This window comes from Dermacentor albipictus, chromosome 5 (genome assembly GCF_038994185.2).
Source record: "Dermacentor albipictus isolate Rhodes 1998 colony chromosome 5, USDA_Dalb.pri_finalv2, whole genome shotgun sequence".
Classification (NCBI taxonomy): Eukaryota; Metazoa; Arthropoda; class Arachnida; order Ixodida; family Ixodidae; genus Dermacentor; species Dermacentor albipictus.
In genome coordinates, this window is record NC_091825.1 from 111,879,568 (window position 1) to 111,898,151 (window position 18,584).

The window sequence follows — 18,584 nt, forward strand, 5'->3', positions numbered from 1 at the left end:
TGAGGTGGCGTGAAAGGGCATGAGACACACCGGCAAAGCTTTCCGACAACGCTGTGGGGGAGGTGGGGGCTGGTTGGCTTTGGAGTTGAGGCGGAGGAGGAGAGGGCCGCCGCCGCCAGAATTCCCGTGGGCTCCCTCTGTCCCCGCCGTGATCCCCCGGCTCACATCTCTTCTTCGTCCGCCGTCTCCCTCTCTTCGCTGCTTTCATTGTTTTCTGCGCCGGGTCCGCCCTCTCTCTCTGCTTTTTATTGCCCCCTTAGCAGTGCCCTCGCTCGCTCGCATCTCCCTTCTTTCGCTTCGTGCAGCTTCCGACTCGCTGAATTTTCAGCAACGTCTATTTTGTCTGCGCACAAAAGTATCTGCATTCATCCTTCACTGGCTTTCTTTCTTTCTTTCTTTCTTTCTTTCTTTCTTTCTTTCTTTCTTTCTTTCTTTCTTTCTTTCTTGAGCAACAGGAAAGGAAAAGAGAAACAAAACTTTCGTTCTGGCTAGGCACCATAAAAATTCGTTCGAAAGCTGTGTCAAAAAGGAACAAATAACGTGGAATGGCTTGAACAAAACTTAAGTTCGGAGCACGACGGATGCATGGTTATCAAGCTGTCATTCGAACTAGTAAAGGAACATCTGGTTAAGAACTACAGAAAAATAAAACGTCTACCAAGTAAAAAATATGTGCGAATGCATCGCAGAAGAACAGAAGTTCGTTTGAACAAGATCGAAGGGCGTTTAATCCTCTTTCGTTCCGATGCTTGTAACGTCAGCCTGCAGTCCTCCGCGAAGTATACGCGCAAGCCGCCCGTGCGTTGATCTAGATAACATGCTCCCACTAGTATTCCGTGACGTCAACGGGACTCCCGTGGGGCAGTGGTTAGAACAGTGGTTAGTGGTAGAAAGTCCCTTTCGGGAGATATGGACTCCCCTTCTCCTCAGCGGCATTTTGCGTGGGATGACAGTCGGGTCGAAGTAAGGCACTGCGAATGGGCCCGCACCTCTGCTAATGATCGGCAGAAAGGCAGTCGCCATTAAAATTCGCCGGCGGTTTTAAACCCCGGCTGCTACACGGTGACCGCGTGGGAACGTTGCACCATTTGCTGGGCAACTTACACTAGACTACTTGTCACTTTCAGGCAGCCAAACGTGATAATCGAAGCTACGCAAGGCATAGAGTGTGCCAACAATTATGATATACTCGGACGATTTCTTATATATCATTGCGGAGGCCGAACAAGGTTCGGTGCTGTATGGAACGAAAAGCTAACGAGGTCTTCGATGGTTGTCTTTCAATGCTAGCTATCTACTCACCACACAATATTTGATATCAATGTGCGACCGTCGTCGTGGTAGAAAATTCATTCGAGCCTGCCATACCTGCAGACGGACGACTTTCATCTGACATTGAGAAAGCGGCCCACGTGACCGTTTAATCATGCACTCCAAGATCACGTGCACGCACTTCCCGGTGTCAGTAAGTCTCGGTGCCTCAAAGACACAGTAGCTTCTCAGTGCACGTAAGGTGGGCAGCATATTTTTTTAATGTCACCCCCCCCCCCCCCTCCCCATCGCTCTCCCTCCATTTTAATGGTAACAACATTTTAACCGATCACAAGCAGGAGGTCTATATGCGTATAGTGCCATCCTTCGATGACTATAAGACGCGTAGAGCGATTGACTGGTTACATTCAAAAGAATGTACTTAGCCTATACAAAGCACATTAATGCTTTGCTACGAAGTCTAATAGGAGTCCATAGACAGCCTCCGTAATTATAACTTGCTATTCCTATTGACTAATGTGCACAGACTTTCCACAATCGACTCATTTGGAAATCAATTAACCACGGCGAGAAAGAGGAAAAAAAACGCACTTTTAAACGACTTTCGTGTACAGGGATTCTCTGCATATTTTACATAGCCACAAGGGCAATCCCATAAGAAAGCCAAATTGCTCATTTGAATTGGGTATAGGTGACCTCAAATCATTTACATAAGATACATAAGCCTTCGCGAAAACTACAACGCTACGCTGCCGTTCTGCGTTCTATCTGCTCCTTTTACGCGTATATATACAAGAGAGCGAGAGATACCTCATATCTCGACAAGCCCGCCGTTCCATTAAACGCATCGGCTTAAGAGATTGCCGTGCTCAATTCGACCAATCAATATCTCCAACTAAGCCTGCGTTTTAGCGAACACTATACGCCAACGTTAGCTTAGCTATCTTGGACCGGCGGCGACTCATACATATATATATATATATATATATATGTATATATATATATATATATATATATATATATATATATATATATATATATATATATATATATAGAGAGAGAGAGAGGGATATATATATATATATATATATATATATATATATATATATATATATATATATATATATAGAGAGAGAGAGAGAGAGAGAGAGAGAGAGAGAGAGAGAGAGTTGTGTGTTTTGTGTGCTACCTCTCCCCAATTCCTCGTTGTGTAGAGTAAGTTAAATGGGTCCCGTCAACCAACCAGACCAGAATAAGCGTTCCTCTTCGCTGACCCTCCATCGCCCTCTACGTGACGGCGACTCACTGGAAGCCTGGCGGAAGGTTTAGCAGTGCACAACGTATACGTATTTTTTCCTTAATTACAAAAGTGGCTTTCCAATGTCGACGTAGTCATTATTGCAAAGAGCGTGTCCAGGCGCGGGCAAGAGCAATTGGAACACTGTGTCCGAACTAGATCCCATGTTCCAATTACTTTCGTCCGCACCTCTACAAGCGCAGTTTGCTCGTATTACGAGATGTAAAATGTGGACGTGGCTCTTGTCGTGAAGTCATGCGCTAGAGCCAAGCCCCGTCATGCGCAGCTAGCAGCTCGTTTTCATTTCAGCGATGAACTATCTGGTGCAGCCATTAGTTGGGCAAATGCGCAGTGCACAGACGCGCGCTTCCGAATTCTTAAAAATGATTTTTCGGCGGACAGTGTTTCCATCGTTACTTTTCTTTGTGCTTCGAAATTTGTCGAATGGCCATCCATCTGACGGGCTGCAGTGTAACACTGTCGCCCGCCGGTCCCCCTTTTTTTTTCTTCTTTTTCTTCCTTTTCGCTCTCTTGCTTGATGACCCGCAGACGGGACGTCGGCAATCATTAATACCATACCGCCTTTTCCGTGTATACGTGTCCTTCCTATGAATAAACTGCGCCAGCTGATAGCCAGCGCCTCTGTCGCTGTTCGCCATCATAGAGTCCCGTATAGTTCGCGCTGTTTTATGTCGGAGTGTTGCTCAACCAACTGGCCTCCAACCTCGCGCTCTCGTACCACGTTCTTTCTTTTTTTTTTTTCGGCTCTGAAACCGACAGCTTGCTCTAGTTTACGATTGGCTGACTCCCGAGCTTCGTTCGCTTCAGCGCTCGGAGTTGGTGGGACAGTGCGCAGTGCCCAAGTTAGATTAGGTTAGGTTAGGTTACGTTAGGTTAGACAAGTATCGGTGCCGAATAAAAGAACAGCGCGCGCTATCTCTGAACAGAGGGGCATGGCCCGGCGCCCGCGTTGCGTCGACCTTCGGTTCCCCGGACCGACTCCTCGTTCCTGTTGCATCGGCGATTTTCGGCAGGACCCCGCGTCGCGCTTTCTTTCCTTTCTCCTTTCTTTCTTTCTGGACTGGGCATCGCCGCGCCCCTGGAAGCTGGTAGATACAGCAAATGGGCGCGGTCGGTCAGGCGGCCTGTGGAACGCCCCTGCCGACGAAGCCTCCCTCGGACCCGATAAGGGAGCGGTCGCCGCCGTCGTCGCAGAGTCGCCGCACGGCGACAAAGGCTCGGGATGGCCCGGTATCGAAGACCGGCACACTCTAAAACAAAATTACACCCACTGGGTTGTATCTTGCCACACAACGATAATCGTCATCCGTCTTGCCCGCGTTTCCTTTCTTTAACGCTGCGAGCCCGGTACTTCCCAGTCACGAACGGCATGCGCGTTATCAGTGTGACGCAGCATTCTCGACAGGAAAGTAGCAAGCGCCGAGTTTTCCGGAAAGGAAACGCAAACAAGGCAGATGACGATTATCGTTGTTGGACAAATATACTCCCCAAAGGGTGCAACCGTTTTAAGAGTGAAGAGTGCAGTGCGCAGAAGACAAAGGCGGGGGAAAACAATGCCCCACCCCACGGCTTTAGTGTGTTGAATTCGGTTTATATGCCGTAGCTACTCGTTAGGTCGTTGCGGGAAGGGCGATGATGCTTACAACAGGAACATAGGGGAAATTACTTGTGCTTAATAAATGAATTTATTAAGCACAAGTAATTTCGCCTATGTTGTCCTCGTTGTCAGTGTTTGTTGGCTTCTTATGATATGATCCATTACATTAGTCGTTCGAAATGAAAAGACGTTACTGAGTGTAGCTGAGGAAAAGATATTTCGAAAGACGGTGGCCAGATGGTGCTTGCTGTTGTTCCATCAGCAAACAGCCAGAGATGGAAAAAAGCTGTATTTAAATGGCAGCTGGCGAAAATCAAAGTTGAATATGATAAAGGGACACTAAAGAGGAAAATAATATAAGCCGTGACATTAACATACTCTACTACAATGCCAAAAAAAAAAGAAGCCATGTCCTTACCATGAAAGCAGGCTTGGTTCTCCGGTAAAGCAGCGAAAACAAAACGCAGGTGGCGACCCCGCCGTGAACTTCCCGCACCAGCATGCTATGACGTCATAGATTGGGACGGCGTCCGCTCAGGACTAGCAGGGGAAAGCGCTCCGAAGCGCTAACAAGGAGTGCGACTCACTGCCTCCTTATCTCAAGTTCTTCTTCGCTGCAATATGCCTTGTGATCCTGCCAAACTCCTGCAACTAAGCAGTTTTCTTTTTCTAGTGTATTTTGGCGTGATATAGCTAGAGTTGTTCGTTTTCGGGTAAAAAACGTAGAGCATGTTTCAGGAGAATCGGGTTAAACCTTATCTCTCCCCGAATGTATCTTCCCAGTAGCGATCTGCCCTATCATGTGCTGAAGGTCCGCCGTTCTCTCAGGACGCCCTGCGCAATATAATTTATGCAAGCAAACGGGCGCATTCTTACACCCTGCAGCTTGGAGTACACATATTGCTTTCTTGCACTGCACTTTTTTATCCCCACTTTCTCGACAGGTCGCCGTGAGTTCACACGTGTACTACCCCCCCCCTCCCCACAAAAAATGGGGGGGGGGTGTCCAAAGGGAAGAGGCAAACATGTTTGAGGCTGACCACACTGCGAGCACATGGCTGCCAGTCAGGGAGTAAAGAACTTGGGACGAAAAAAAAAAGCAAAGAAAATGGCCCTGCGCCTACAGCAGATTAGCCTTCGGGTATGTGCACCCGCTTCCATGGCTTTCATGCGAAAGGAAGGGGTGACGAATCGGTGGGGGAGGGAGAGAGCGACGAAGATGTTTCTTGCACGGGTTTTTTACTAGCGAGCGCCCCCAACGCCTACTATCACTTTTCTTCAGCCAGCCCCCGCCACGGTTGAGACTCTGACACATGGTGCGATTTTGGGTGCGATCGGTCGTACGACCATTCGCACCGGCAGCCGCACTCAACAGGTTCTCAACCAAATCCCCCGCACGCGGCGCCGAATCGCACGCCGCGCATGCGACCAACTTGCTGAATATTCTCGTGCGACCGCCGCATCGGTCGGGCGACCGCAGCCAATGACAGCGCAGGTAGCGCGAACGTCACGGCCACGTCATAGACCCGACGGGGCGGAGCCGGCGAGCGAGCGCCTCGCCGCTCCGATCATGTCTGTTTTTTTTCTCCCTGGTCGAAACGAGGGCCTCTTGCGCCGCTGACGGCAGTACATAAATAAGCAGCAATTTGTTTCTGACACGAATTAACTTATCGAATTAAGTGGCCTCGAAAGAGTGCATGTTATAAAACGTTGTGCGATATAGTAAATCGTTGGCGTGATTTCTAATCGGGCGCGGTCAGCGCAGACGCGCCAGCAATCGTCTATACGAAGCGGCTCGCCTGACTGGCGTGTTTACTCATCGCTACTAACGGCACCGAGAAAACTAACAGTATTTTCACTTAAGAGAAACATAAATGTTCAGGCATTGATTGTGCTGATCAATTTAGGCGCTTTATTACGAGCTGGGGACGCATCGGCATAGGCCCTCGGCCTCGGATAGACGGCCGGCTAGCTAGGCCTACACGGTCTCCGAGCGATCGCAAGCTCGCCTGGCAGCTCGTTCGCTTCCGTCGGCGCCAATGAAATCAAATGTGCTGCAATTTAAGCGTGAGATAACTTTGTACATGTTGTGGCGCTTCGTTATACGAGCTGCAAGCGATCGTGTCACAAGCGCTACCGGTGTCGGTTTCGATGGCCGAGCGAGCTATGCCTACCGGCTCCTATAGCCATCGGCGGCTGTCAACGAAGCCGTTACTGCTAACGAGGCCTTGCGGAAACACGTCTACAGTGCTTCCATAGGCGTGTTTATATTGTCATCGTTTGTTTCAAACAAGAGAGCTGTGCAAATACGATTGCTTTCACTGTCTGTTCGAAGTTATGCAGCATTCCGAACTTCCACGCAGGGGCGCCGGTTCTGGGCGGAGCTAACCGCCGCTCGCTCATTCGTACCATGTGTCCCGAATCGCCGCATGCGGCAAGTCGCACACGACGCGCCGTACGACAGATCGCACGGAAAATCGCACCATGTGTCTCCCGCATTACACCGTGAGTTAGACGCGCTCGTCGGTCGGCCTTGTTGAAAGCCATGTAGCGTTCTGCATCCCCCGTGCTTCACGCAGCCTGTGACAACCCCTTTGGACTGCCCACAAAAGAAAGGAAAGAGGCCACTGCACTCAAAATTCTGTTTAGACAGGAACAGTAAGATTTCGAGAATGGTGGCATTGCTCCGATTTGAAGGACTTCAAAAGAGGTTCACGTTTTAGTGTGTGTGTGTGTGTGGGCGGGGGGGGGGGGGGGTGAACTATACACTGTGACCAGGATGCGATATTTATTTATTTATTCATTTCAACAGTCTCAACGCCATTGCGGCGTTATAGAGAGGAGTCGTGTTACATGTTCAAAATGGCTGTCTTGAATGATGCATGCTCAGGGTTGCTGGCGATGGAGGCAGGAAGGTTATTCCATTCGTATGATGTCTTCAGCACGTAGGAATGGAAGTACATGTTGGTCTGGCAGAACGGCACTTGAACTTATGCACTTGAAGTTATGGTCGACGCGGGATGAAAGGTAACAAGTTGGCGAGAACAATGTGCGTTTCAGTTCAGGATTCGTAAAGAAGATTTTATGAAAGAAACATAAGCGGGCCTGCTTCCTTATGACAGAAAGCTTAGGAAGGTATACAGAAATCTTTATTGAAGTAATACTGGTGGTGTGAGAATAATTAGAAACAATGAACTGAGCTGAACGATTTTGGATTACTTCTAGTGCGTTTGCAAGTGTAGAGGAGCAAGGATCTCAGATTGAAGAAGCGTACTCGAGTTTCAACTTGACTAAAGCTTTATAAAGAAGTTTTAAGGAAACAGGAGCCCAATCAAAGTTACGTCGCAAAAAACCAAGAGTGCGATTCGCACTGTTAATGACGTAGTTAATATGAGTATTCCATTATAAATTGTTATCTATGTGGATACCCGGGTATTTGTAAGCAAATACCTAGGTGTAACTGAAAATTAGCTCTTCGGGAAATCCTCATTATTCTGCATTTGTTAACGTTCAATTTCATGGACCAGAGTGAACACCAAGAAGTAATGCTGTCAAGATCAGATTGAAGTTGAGAAGAATCATAAGGGCTAGATATTACGCGGTAAAGGACACAATCATCGGCAAATAGCATGATTGTTGATGTAATACAGGTGAGAAGTTCATTAATGTAAATTAGAAACAGGGGTCCGAGAACGGAGCCTTGAGGTACACCGGATGTGACAGAACAATTGCGCGAGTTATGGCCGTTAGCAGTGCTATAGCAATCTATTAGTGATAGGAGGTTGGTCTCTTAAGTTTTCCTATATAGTTTATCTCTGCAAATTCGAAGCACTGCTAACAAAGAACTCACCAGCCACCTGGAGAAAAGGAACTTGCAGTGAAGTGAATCATGCATCTGATTGGTTTAGAGTGCGAACTCTAACCAATTAGACGTATGATCGCCATCGTCACTTGCCAAATTACCAGGGGCGACTGGTGAGTGCAAAGCCATTATCGCGAGCATAAGGCTCCACTATACACAGCACGGGAAAATTCATCGTGGAAATGGGAAGAAAACGAAAAACACCGTATGACTGGTGTAAACAGCACGAAGATCTCAAGATCGCAACGAAAGACAATGAAGCCAACCGCGCGTTGGTGTGTAAATATTGCAACCCCGAGGTGGTCCCTGATCCAGCGAAGAAGCCCTACGACCGAATTCGCGAGCATCTAGCGTCATCTCGTCACAGGAAGTTCAAGATGTCGACCCACAAAGCTGCAAGGGCGTAAAAGTCTCAGCAGACGTTCTTTGATATGACCTGTAGACAACTTGCGAAAGAAACTGAATCGGGCGGCGTAATCCATGATTTCGTTCGTCCCCCAGCGCACAGTGCAATCAGTATGCACCAGGCGGACTGACCTCCGGGGGGCTTCGTACGCAAATACTACAAGGCCGCGAGGACCATGCCAACTGGACCAAGACTTCCGCTGAAATACCTGTAAGAAGCCTTTGACAAAGACGTGGTGAAAATCCGTGGTGATATGCGAGACGTGAAAGTGAGTGTCGTCGTGGACGAATCCCCAGACATCACTGGAGTGCGTACCATCAACGCTCTCCTGTGCTACAATAGCCAAAAAAAACGTGAAGAAGCAGGTTGTTTTCGTCGACGTCGACAGAGTAAATGCTTCGAACAGCTTCACGGTGGCCAGCATAGTCAGCAAGGCTCTCCTGACTGTAGGCAAGACGCGGAAAGACATTGCGGCTGTAGCCACTGCAGACTCGGCAGAGTATAGACGCGAAAAATGGTGCGAGAAATCTGTCAAGCTGAAAAGATCCAAACCTTGCATGTGGAAGATTTAGCGCACCTGATTCTTGTGAATGTTGACCATGCCATTTCTATACCATGCATGTGAACAGTTCGATCCGTAGTGATCAAGTTTGGAGCCTTACTTAAGCATGCTAACGGGCTCTACCAAAAGTACAGAGAAATGTGTGCTTCTAATGGCCTCTTTGGACTTGATATTGATGATGGCAAAGCTTCTACAAATCGCTTGTGGTTGTCATAGAATTGTGAAGCTCGTTAACGGAATTTGCTGAAAGCTCGCATGATAGCAGTAAAGCGGAAAACTATTCGACTGATACTTTCTGAAAAGGAAGTTGTTTATGCGAAGGCAATCCTGAAGAGAGACACACTCGGCCCGCTTTTAGACCCCCAGAAAGCGCTTGGAAGTGGAAAGCTTTTGATGCCCAGCTTTGATCGCCTGGTAAACGTCAAGCTGCAGCAGAATGTCAGCGAGCTTTCAACGATGATTGGTAAAAGCGATCAGGCCCGAGCTGTTTTGTCTGTGTTACCCAAGAGCTGCGCCACATTAGTAAAAGCATGTTGTGAAGAGTTCTGCACGAACCTCGCCACAGAAATGGCACTGCACTGTTGAACGGAACGTCTCAGACATAGACGAAAACCAGCTAACTTTGTGGAAGTTGGGAGCCGTGCTGGATCAATTTCAGAAGCGTCTGTTGGGGCAGTCGTTTGATGACTGCCGACCTCTGTTCATGTCCGTAACTGACGATGTTGGTTCACTTCACGACGAGTTCAACCAGTACCTGCTGGAAGCAATTAAGCCCCACAAACACAGCTGTCGAACTCATTGAGTATTGGCATGGCTCTAACGCTCGCTACCCCAGGCTGGCAAATGCTGCACTGACACTGTTGTGCCTGGCTAATGGAAGCTGGGATGTCGACGGAACTTTCTCCCAGCTGAAATACGTTCAACGACTGGCCAGCTCTAGAATGAAGACCGACATGTTGCGCATGCAGATGATAATGTACGTAACAATATGGGTGTGTAAAAAAATCTATGACCAGCTTTTCGTCAATAAAATGTTTAATTTCTTAGAAGTTGTCAACGCTCTTTACTGTCACCATTACTGATTCATTTCCAAATAAACGCCAAATTTCGGAGAGTATTTGCTAGAAAACCGTGATGTCTCCCCCCCCCCCTCCGCCTCATTAGCAGCTTGAAACAAACACCAATTTTAACGCATTAGAGGTAATAAGATCGTGATACCTTCTGGTAAAATAAACTGAGTGTATTGCTTAGTACATCTGTAGATTTAACCGAAAAGAAACCGCATTTCGGAATGGTTTCGCAAAAAAGCCGATTCCTTCCCGATTATCAGTTTGAAAAATAGCTCCCGATTTCTTACGCCCCGATTTTATAAAAATATAAAACCCGAAAACGAACAACCCTAAATATATCGAATACTGTTCTGTCCTTAAGTCGTTGATGGTACATAGATGGGAGGATTCGGGTTTCCGGCGTCGAATTGTGGTGTGAGTAATCTGGTTTCCGTTCGTAGGCCGTCACAGACCGAGCAGAGAGAGAGAGAGGAGGGGGAGAGAAAGGGAAATCAGATGCGAAATGCAGGGAGGTAAACCGGAAGCTAAATATCCAGTTTGCTACCTTGCACTGGGGAAGGAGAAACAGAAAGATAAAGAAGAAAAGCACAAGGAGAGAGAGAGAGAGAGAGAGAGAGAGAGAGAGAGAAGTTTTGCCTCAACATTTGAAATATACACGCGGCTCTGCTGTCGCTGCTGTTCTGTATATTATTACAATAGCACATGTGTGCATGCATATACGAAGTGTACACAGTGATTGACTCAATGGCTAATCTTGACTCTATAGCTTTTCTGTTCAAAGAAATATATTACGCACTTCAACAGTTAGGTGATGTCAGCTCTCCGAGCGTTCTACTTCGAGCGGTATACAGCAATTTATCGACCAAGAGAAGAACTTATGCACTAAATAAGCAACTGTGCCCTTAAATTCTTAGTACTGAGAAATCACAACGATGCCACAATATCGTTTACCCCACCCCATCTACCTAACTTATTACGAAGTGCTAAAGCATTGCACTGTGTATACCGCCCCGCTCAGCCTTATTATATTTCTTAGCGAGAGAATACCAAGCAAGTACTGAGAAATCACAATGATGCCACAATATCGTTCACCCCACCGCCTCTCCCTAACTTATTACGAGGTGCTAACGCATTGCACTATACCGCCCCGCTCAGCCTTATTATATTTCTTAGCGAGAGAATACCAAGCAAGTACTGAGAAATCACAATGATGCCACAATATCGTTTACCCACCCCCTCTACCTAACTTATTACGAAGTGCTAAAGCATTGCACTATGTATACCGCCCCGCTCAGCCTTATTATATTTGTTAGCGAGAGAATACCAAGCAAGTACTGAGAAATCACAATGATGCCACAATATCGTTCACCCCACCGCCTCTCCCTAACTTATTACGAGGTGCTAACGCATTGCACTATACCACCCCGCTCAGCCTTATTACATTTGTTTGCGAGAGAATACCAAGCAACGCCCAAGAATGCGAGGACGTGCGGAACCAGCGGAAGCAAGAGTGACAGAGGTTTAATTACTCGCTGTTTAAAGCGCTTCTACACGTCAGAAGAGTGAACAACAACGCCAAACATTGCTGACTACTATGAGCTTTCTTTGCTTGAGCTCACTGACTTGAGTGAAGTGGAAACTCCTTCAGAAACCTGGAACCCGTAAGAACACAACATGGGAGTGTTGTTAACTTGCTGCCAGCAAGTTAACAACAACGACGCAGTAAGCAGGTGAGACGTGTGTCTAACCCCATTAACCACGTTATATTAGCTTTGAGAGACACGAATCGAGTGCATTAAATTAAGTTTGCCATAACAGCCGAAGATGTACCTGAAGCCGGACGAGTTGCTAAGTAACGCGGAGGTCGCAAAATCAGCGCGAGTATAGCGACATAAGCCGGGAGAAAGAAGTCGCGGTTCTGCGCCGTTTCGCCTAAAGTTCCTAATACCAGCCAAGTTTGTCGTAACCCGCAATCAGCATTTTTGATTACATCTCTCGCCTAATGGAAAGCAGTGGGCCACATGAATTCATCACACTGACATCCTACAAAATACGCATTTTTTTTTTGCGCTAACGCCACCGCGCTGAATTGTTTCATCATCATCATCCTCATCATCATCATCATCATCATATTTTATGTCCACTGCAGGACGAATGCCTCTCCCTGCGATCTCCAATTATCACTTTCCTGCGCCAACCGATTTCAACTAGCACCCGCGAATTTTTTTCATTTTATCGCCCCACCTAGTCTTCTGTCGTCCGCGACTGCGCTTCCCTTCTCTTGGCACCCATTTTGTAACCCTAATGGTCCACCGGTTATCGAACCTGCGCATTACATGACCTGCCCAGCTCCATCATTTTCTCTTAATGTCAATTAGAATATCGGCTACCCCTGTTTGCTCTCTGATCCAAACCGCTCTCTTCCTGTCTCTTAACATTACGCCTAACATTCTTCGTTCCATCGCTCTTTGCGCGGCCCTTAACTTGTTTTCGAGCTTCTTTGTCAACCTCCAAGTCCCTGCTCCATATGTCAGCACCAGTAAAATGCACTTTGTACACCTTTCTTTTCAATGATAACGGTAAGCTTCCAGTCAGGAGCTGACAATGCCTGCCGTATGCGCTCCAACCCATTTTTATTCTGCGAATTTCCTTCTCATGATCAGTGTTCCCGGTGAGTAATTGGCCTAGGTAAGCGCACTCCTTCACGGTCTAGAGGCTGACTGGCGATCCTGAACTCTTGTTCCCTTGCCCGGCTATCCATCATTATCTTTGTCTTCTGCATATTAATTTTCAACCCCACTCTTACACTCTCTCTGTAAAAGTCCTCAATCATTTGTTGTAACTCGTCCCCAGTGTTGCTGAACAGGACAATATCATCTGCAAACCGAAGGTTGCTGAGATATTCGCCGTCGGCCCTGAATTGTTTACAAGCGACGAAACTGCTTTCTCGAGGGGTGTAAGCAACGCAGATGATTTGGACAGCCGTTCACGTTGCTATGCCGACTACACTAAAGAACTGAGAACAAGTTTCATCGCCATTCGCGCTGCTACTTCAAACGAAAGCAAACTATGTTACCCTACAAATTTCGTTTCCAAAACGGCACTCTTGGTGTTATCGCGCTTTCGTACCCCCTAGAAGGAGCTCTTTCAAAAAACACCGCTACGGGCACGTGTGAAGTGCTCTCCAGATGAAACAGAAAGAAAGAAGTGACCGTTACTTCCCAAGCAAACGCGTAGGAAGCGCTTCGGCTGAGCCATCGGCGGTGAATGCACAGAAAACAGATACGACGCCGGCAGCTATCGGGCAGCGCGGGCGACCAGATTGGAGCCGCCGATACGAGGCGCGCCCTCGGTAGGATCCACGCGCGAGCTTTCTCCTGCTCAATGGCACCTGAGTGGCAAACCCATCGAAGGCGCCGTCGTCGTCTTCGCACGTGTCACGGAGAACAAGCCGCCGCTGCTTTGAATCATGGCGCGCAGCTTTGGGCCCGCTTCGAGTACGGCACGCATCAAACAGCCCGCCGCCGCCGCCTGGGGTACCTCCTTTGTCTACGCGCGCTGCAAAGTGCGGCACGTCGAACGACGACGTCCAGAGAGAGAGAGAGGGAGAGAGAGATGTCGCGTAGACAATGAGAGAGCAATCGGCCGTTCACTCTGGAGCACCGTGCTCTGGAGGCAAACGGGAGCCGTAGAGTTGATGGGGAGGAGAAGGACTCGGAAAAGCCGTTGGCTGAACCGGCGACGAGCGGCGGCCATCGTCGTGTGGCCTGACCAAACACGACAACAAAACGCCATCGCTGCCCACTCGCTGCAGCAAAGCGCGTTCCGTGGCTCATCTGTTTCCGTCACCGAGGCCCGAAGAAAAAGAGAAAGACACAGCGAGTGGGGGGGGAGGGGGGGGCTTCCGCGCGTGCTCCGAGGGGGGAGGGCCGCGGAGAAGAACCGGCTTTCTCGTTTTTCGGCCGCTTTTCTCTCCTTTGAGAGCCGAAAGAAACCGGCGCTCTAGGCCAGGAGACACTCGGAAAAGCGGGAGCGCGTTGCCGCTCTCGTACTGCTGCCCGATCGACGACGCCCTCTCCAAAAACGAGCCAAAAAAGTGCTCGAGGTGGGGGTGTCGGTGCCGTCCCTAAATTGCAGCCCTTCCTTTCCCTTCCGGGCCCTTGCCTTCCACAAGCTTTTTTCTTTTCTTTCCTCCTTCAGAGATACGGGGCACCAACTACCTCGGTGCGACTTCAAACTTTTTCGCCTGTTCCTTCAAGAAAACAAGAAAAAAATCAAGAGAAAGAGCAGCGAAGGAGCTCGAGCCACGGTACTCCCCTCTTTTGACGGAAAAGAAAATGCCGGAGGGGAACGGCACAAAGGCGGCAACGTTGTTTGAAGGCTGCCGGTAGTTGTACGATTTACGATCGGTGCCTGCTAGCACCTCATGTTCTTCGCCATTTTGCTACGCCACGCGTTCGCGAGCTGAGCTCTTTTTCTTTTTTTCGAGGCTTCGAAATGAGTCTAGAGTTTAGTGATTGGCTATAGTCCCGGCCGCTTGAGGCCTCAGCGCTTCTCCCATTTTTTTTCGCTGGTAGTCGTTCCCGACTTCGCCATCAAACTGGTTCAGACGGTGACCCAGAGAGTACGGTACGCTTCAGAGGCACCCTGGACTATTTGTCTATTTCTTATGCGTTTCCGTGATATGACTGACACCATTACGGCATGCCACGTATACGTCGAAAACCATCTGCGAATCTGTGAAATGGACCACTCGTCGGATCCCTCGCGGTCACCAGCGAGTCTCGGCAACGACGACTGCAACGACGAGCGAAAGTGGTGCTGCGACGCTCCCGCTGCAAGCGCCTGTGCGTGTCCGACGGTCGTTAACTTCAACCGGGACGGTGTCGGCCGCGGAGACGGCTGCTCGCTGCTGGAGAGTTGTGTCGCCTCGCGCCACCACTGGCCGGCAAGCGCGCGTTTCCGATGGTGCGCGCAGCAGTTCGCGTTCGGCGCGAGCGGATTCGGATTTCGCGCTTTCGATCCGCCGACGCGCTCCCCCGCCGCCGTGGCGCGCTTTTTTCCACGCCAGAAAGCGAAAAAGCGCGCCAGAACGGCGTCCAACGAGGGCAGCCCGGAGCGGATCACGTGGACCCCGCCTCGTGACGCGCGGGGCGTGCCGGGAAGGAGGCGCCTGTCGGCGTGCACCCCTGCGAGCTGGCGCCGCCGCCCGCAGCAGACGAACTCGGCAAGCGGCGGCCGGTCGCGACGAGCAGCAGTAGCGGCGGCGGCCTCGGCGGCCGACAGCGATTCGTGCTCGCCCATGGAGACGGCGGGCTCGCACAGTCAGCCGCACATATCGCGGCTCTACCCGGAGATCCTGGCGCTCATCTTCAGCTACCTGGACGTGCGGGACAAGGGCCGCGTGTCGCAAGTGTGCTCCGCGTGGCGCGAGGCCGCGTACCACAAGTCCGTGTGGCGGGGCGTCGAGGCGAAGCTCCACCTGCGACGCGCCAACCCGTCTTTGTTCCCGAGCCTGGTGCGGCGCGGCATCCGGCGCGTTCAGGTGCTCAGCCTGCGGCGCTCGCTGCGCGACGTGATCCAGGGCGTGCCGAACCTCGAGGCGCTCAACATGATCGGCTGCTTCAACCTGACCGACGCGTGGTTGAGCCACGCCTTCGTCCAGGACGTGCACTCGCTGAGCGAGCTCAACCTGAGCATGTGCAAGCAGATCACCGACAACAGCCTCGGTCGCATCGTGCAGCACCTGAAGGGCCTCGAGCGGCTCGACCTGGGCGGCTGCTCGAACGTCACCAACACCGGCCTGCTTCTCATCGCCTGGGGCCTGCAGAACCTGCGCTCCCTCAACCTGCGAAGCTGTCGCGGCGTCTCGGACCCTGGCATCGGCCACTTGGCGGGCATGACTCCCGACGCCGCCATCGGCACGCTCAGGCTAGAGTCGCTGTGCCTGCAGGACTGTCAGAAGCTCACCGACGAAGCGCTGAGGTTTATCAGCATCGGTCTCGACGGCCTGCGATGCCTGAACCTGAGCTTCTGCGCCAGCGTAACGGACGCCGGCCTGAAGCACGCCGCTCGCATGGCGCGCCTGAGGGAGCTGAACCTGCGGTCGTGCGACAACATCTCCGACCTGGGCTTGGCGTACCTCGCCGAAGGCGGGTCGAGGATCAGCACGCTCGACGTCAGCTTCTGCGACAAGGTGGGCGACCAGGGTCTGCTGCACGCCTCGCAAGGCTTGTTCCAGCTGCGCAGCCTCAGCCTGAACGCGTGTCCCGTCAGCGACGACGGCATCGGGCGCGTGGCTCGGTCCCTGGGCGACTTGCAGACGCTACACCTGGGCCAGTGCGGACGCGTCACCGACAAGGGTTTGAGCCTGATCGCGGACCACCTCAAGCAGCTACGGTGCATCGACCTCTACGGCTGCACGAAGATCACCACCGTTGGGCTCGAAAAGCTGATGCAGCTGCCCAACCTCGGCGTTCTCAACCTCGGCCTCTGGCAACACCAGCTACACCAACAACAGAGCCCACCACAACAGCGGCACATCCGGTGACGCGCCCGCACAGTGCCTCCTCGTGTGTGATGCTGTTTTTTTGCTTGCTCAAAGTGATGACGACAACGACCGTCGCCTTCTTCGCTGTGCGCGGGAGGGTACTCTGTGACGGCGGTTAGGTTTTTTTCTGTCTTGCTCAAAACGTGAACGCTGTGAACAGAATGCGCGGGATCAGAAATGGATTAAAAAGGGGCGTGCCATCGCTGCAGCTCCGTCGTCCAGAAGCAGCGATGTTCGGGACCGACCCACCATCCGTTATTGTAAGTACTACGACGCGTCAAAGAACCCGCCACAAACCGCGAGCTTAGCACGTATATAGGCGCCGTGTACAGGACTGGTCCAAAAATTCTTCCTGCTCGTGCCACAAGGAGACGTTCGCTCCGACTTTTGAACTTGTAAATGCTGTGTACATATAGCTCTTTCTCTTGTACATGTTGCCCTGTAAATAAGTTATCCGAGAGAGACAAGCTGTACATACCAGTCAATGAATCGCAGCGCTAGTAAAGTTTGTTTTCAGAAAGAAAAAAAAAGCCATTGTAGCAACCGTGTCGTTTCTTTCGCCGCAAGGCTCTAGTTAACGAAATCTTGTCACGTGACAATACCTGCTTGGTCCTCGAACGCATGCCCTTCGACACCTGCAGCATAAGCTTACTTATCCCGTTTTGACTGACTCGTGTTGGAAAAGTGCGTGCTATTCGAAACACCAATGCTGCCTGCGTCGCAAATTTTCCTACCGCGTTGTGATAACAGCATGGAGGAAGGAAAAAGCTGGAGGTAGTATATCGCAACGCGATTGAAGCCAAACCTGGTGGCCCAGCACGTGATCTCGCATCAAAATGCGCGGTTGGTTTTAGTGTTCCAGCTCTACAGGCAGAGCCTCGGCAGGGCTGTTGAACAAGCGCGCACCGCATAAAAACGCATAGCTACTGGGAACCGAACATCTCGGCAAATCTCAATTCTGGCTCCGTGATCTCGACGCAAGAGGTTGGGCCACCACTGTGGCTTCACGTAGGGTTCGCTTGCCAAGGCTGGCTGCGTGGCGTAATGTTACCTGCTATATTGTTTTTTTTTCCTTCCTCCATAGATAGCAGGTAACGCGAGGGTTGGTAAAACACCAACACACTTCTGCCGATGGCCGCAGTCGTGTCAAATAGGTAATACATCTTGCACAAAACTATACAGCACTTCTCGTGAACGTGTAATCGCGTGAAAGGTTTGCGAGCGAACTTCGCGCTGTTGAACAGCTCGACCGGATTCCCCTATATCTGCTGCTCTTGCTTCTTAATTGGCAAAGCAACAATTTCTTCATTCCGTACTTGTCTCGCGCTCGCCGTCTCCACAGAATCTCGATATCAAGTCTGTGGCAGGAAGCTGCGAGAAAATGCGTACAGTGCCGAGAAAACGAAAAGAAAAAGGAAGGAGTTTGGCAGCCTGCGGAACGGAAAGAAAAAAAAAGAAACTACTCGTCCAAGTGTTTCGCTACCGAGAAAGCCGGGTATTTCCGCGCCTGCCCCGATGGTCAACACGTACACGAGAGGGCCTTGGAAACAGCTCGCGCCGATGACAATGGTCTCGGCGATCTCTCGCGGCCAGCTCGACTGGAGGCCTTGGCCTGGAACGATTTCGCAAGCCCTTTTTTTTTTCCCCTTGCGCTCATTGCAAGGGGCCGCTGCCGTTACCGCTGTTCTCTGAGACGCCAGCTAGAGGCCATCACTGTCTTCTGCACCCGTTGCTGCACGCTCATTAAACCCAACCGCCTCTGCGAAAAAAAAAAGGGCTCCGGCGTTGGTTGCCTCTCGTTCGTCGTCGTTCCAATTGGCACTGTCGACGACGCGCGAGGAGTCTTGCGAGAAAACGACTTCGAGCACAAGTTTCCTAAGTGTTGATTGTTCTTTGGCAGCGACGTCACGCGGGTGAGGAGCTCCGAAAGAGGGAGACAAAATTATA

General features: G+C 50.5%; 1 protein-coding gene and 1 long non-coding RNA gene across 2 annotated transcripts in view; both read left to right on the plus strand.

Moving 5' to 3' along the window:
* The window catches only part of LOC135897038 (uncharacterized), a 398,744-nt gene that overhangs the window by 206,900 nt on the left and 173,260 nt on the right, over positions 1-18,584 (plus strand). The window lies entirely within an intron of this gene.
* Ppa (Partner of paired) lies at positions 15,201-17,167 on the plus strand. Its single transcript, XM_070538771.1, has one exon. It carries the CDS (start codon positions 15,390-15,392, stop codon positions 16,635-16,637), a length of 1,248 nt encoding a protein of 415 aa, XP_070394872.1. The 5' UTR covers positions 15,201-15,389; the 3' UTR covers positions 16,638-17,167.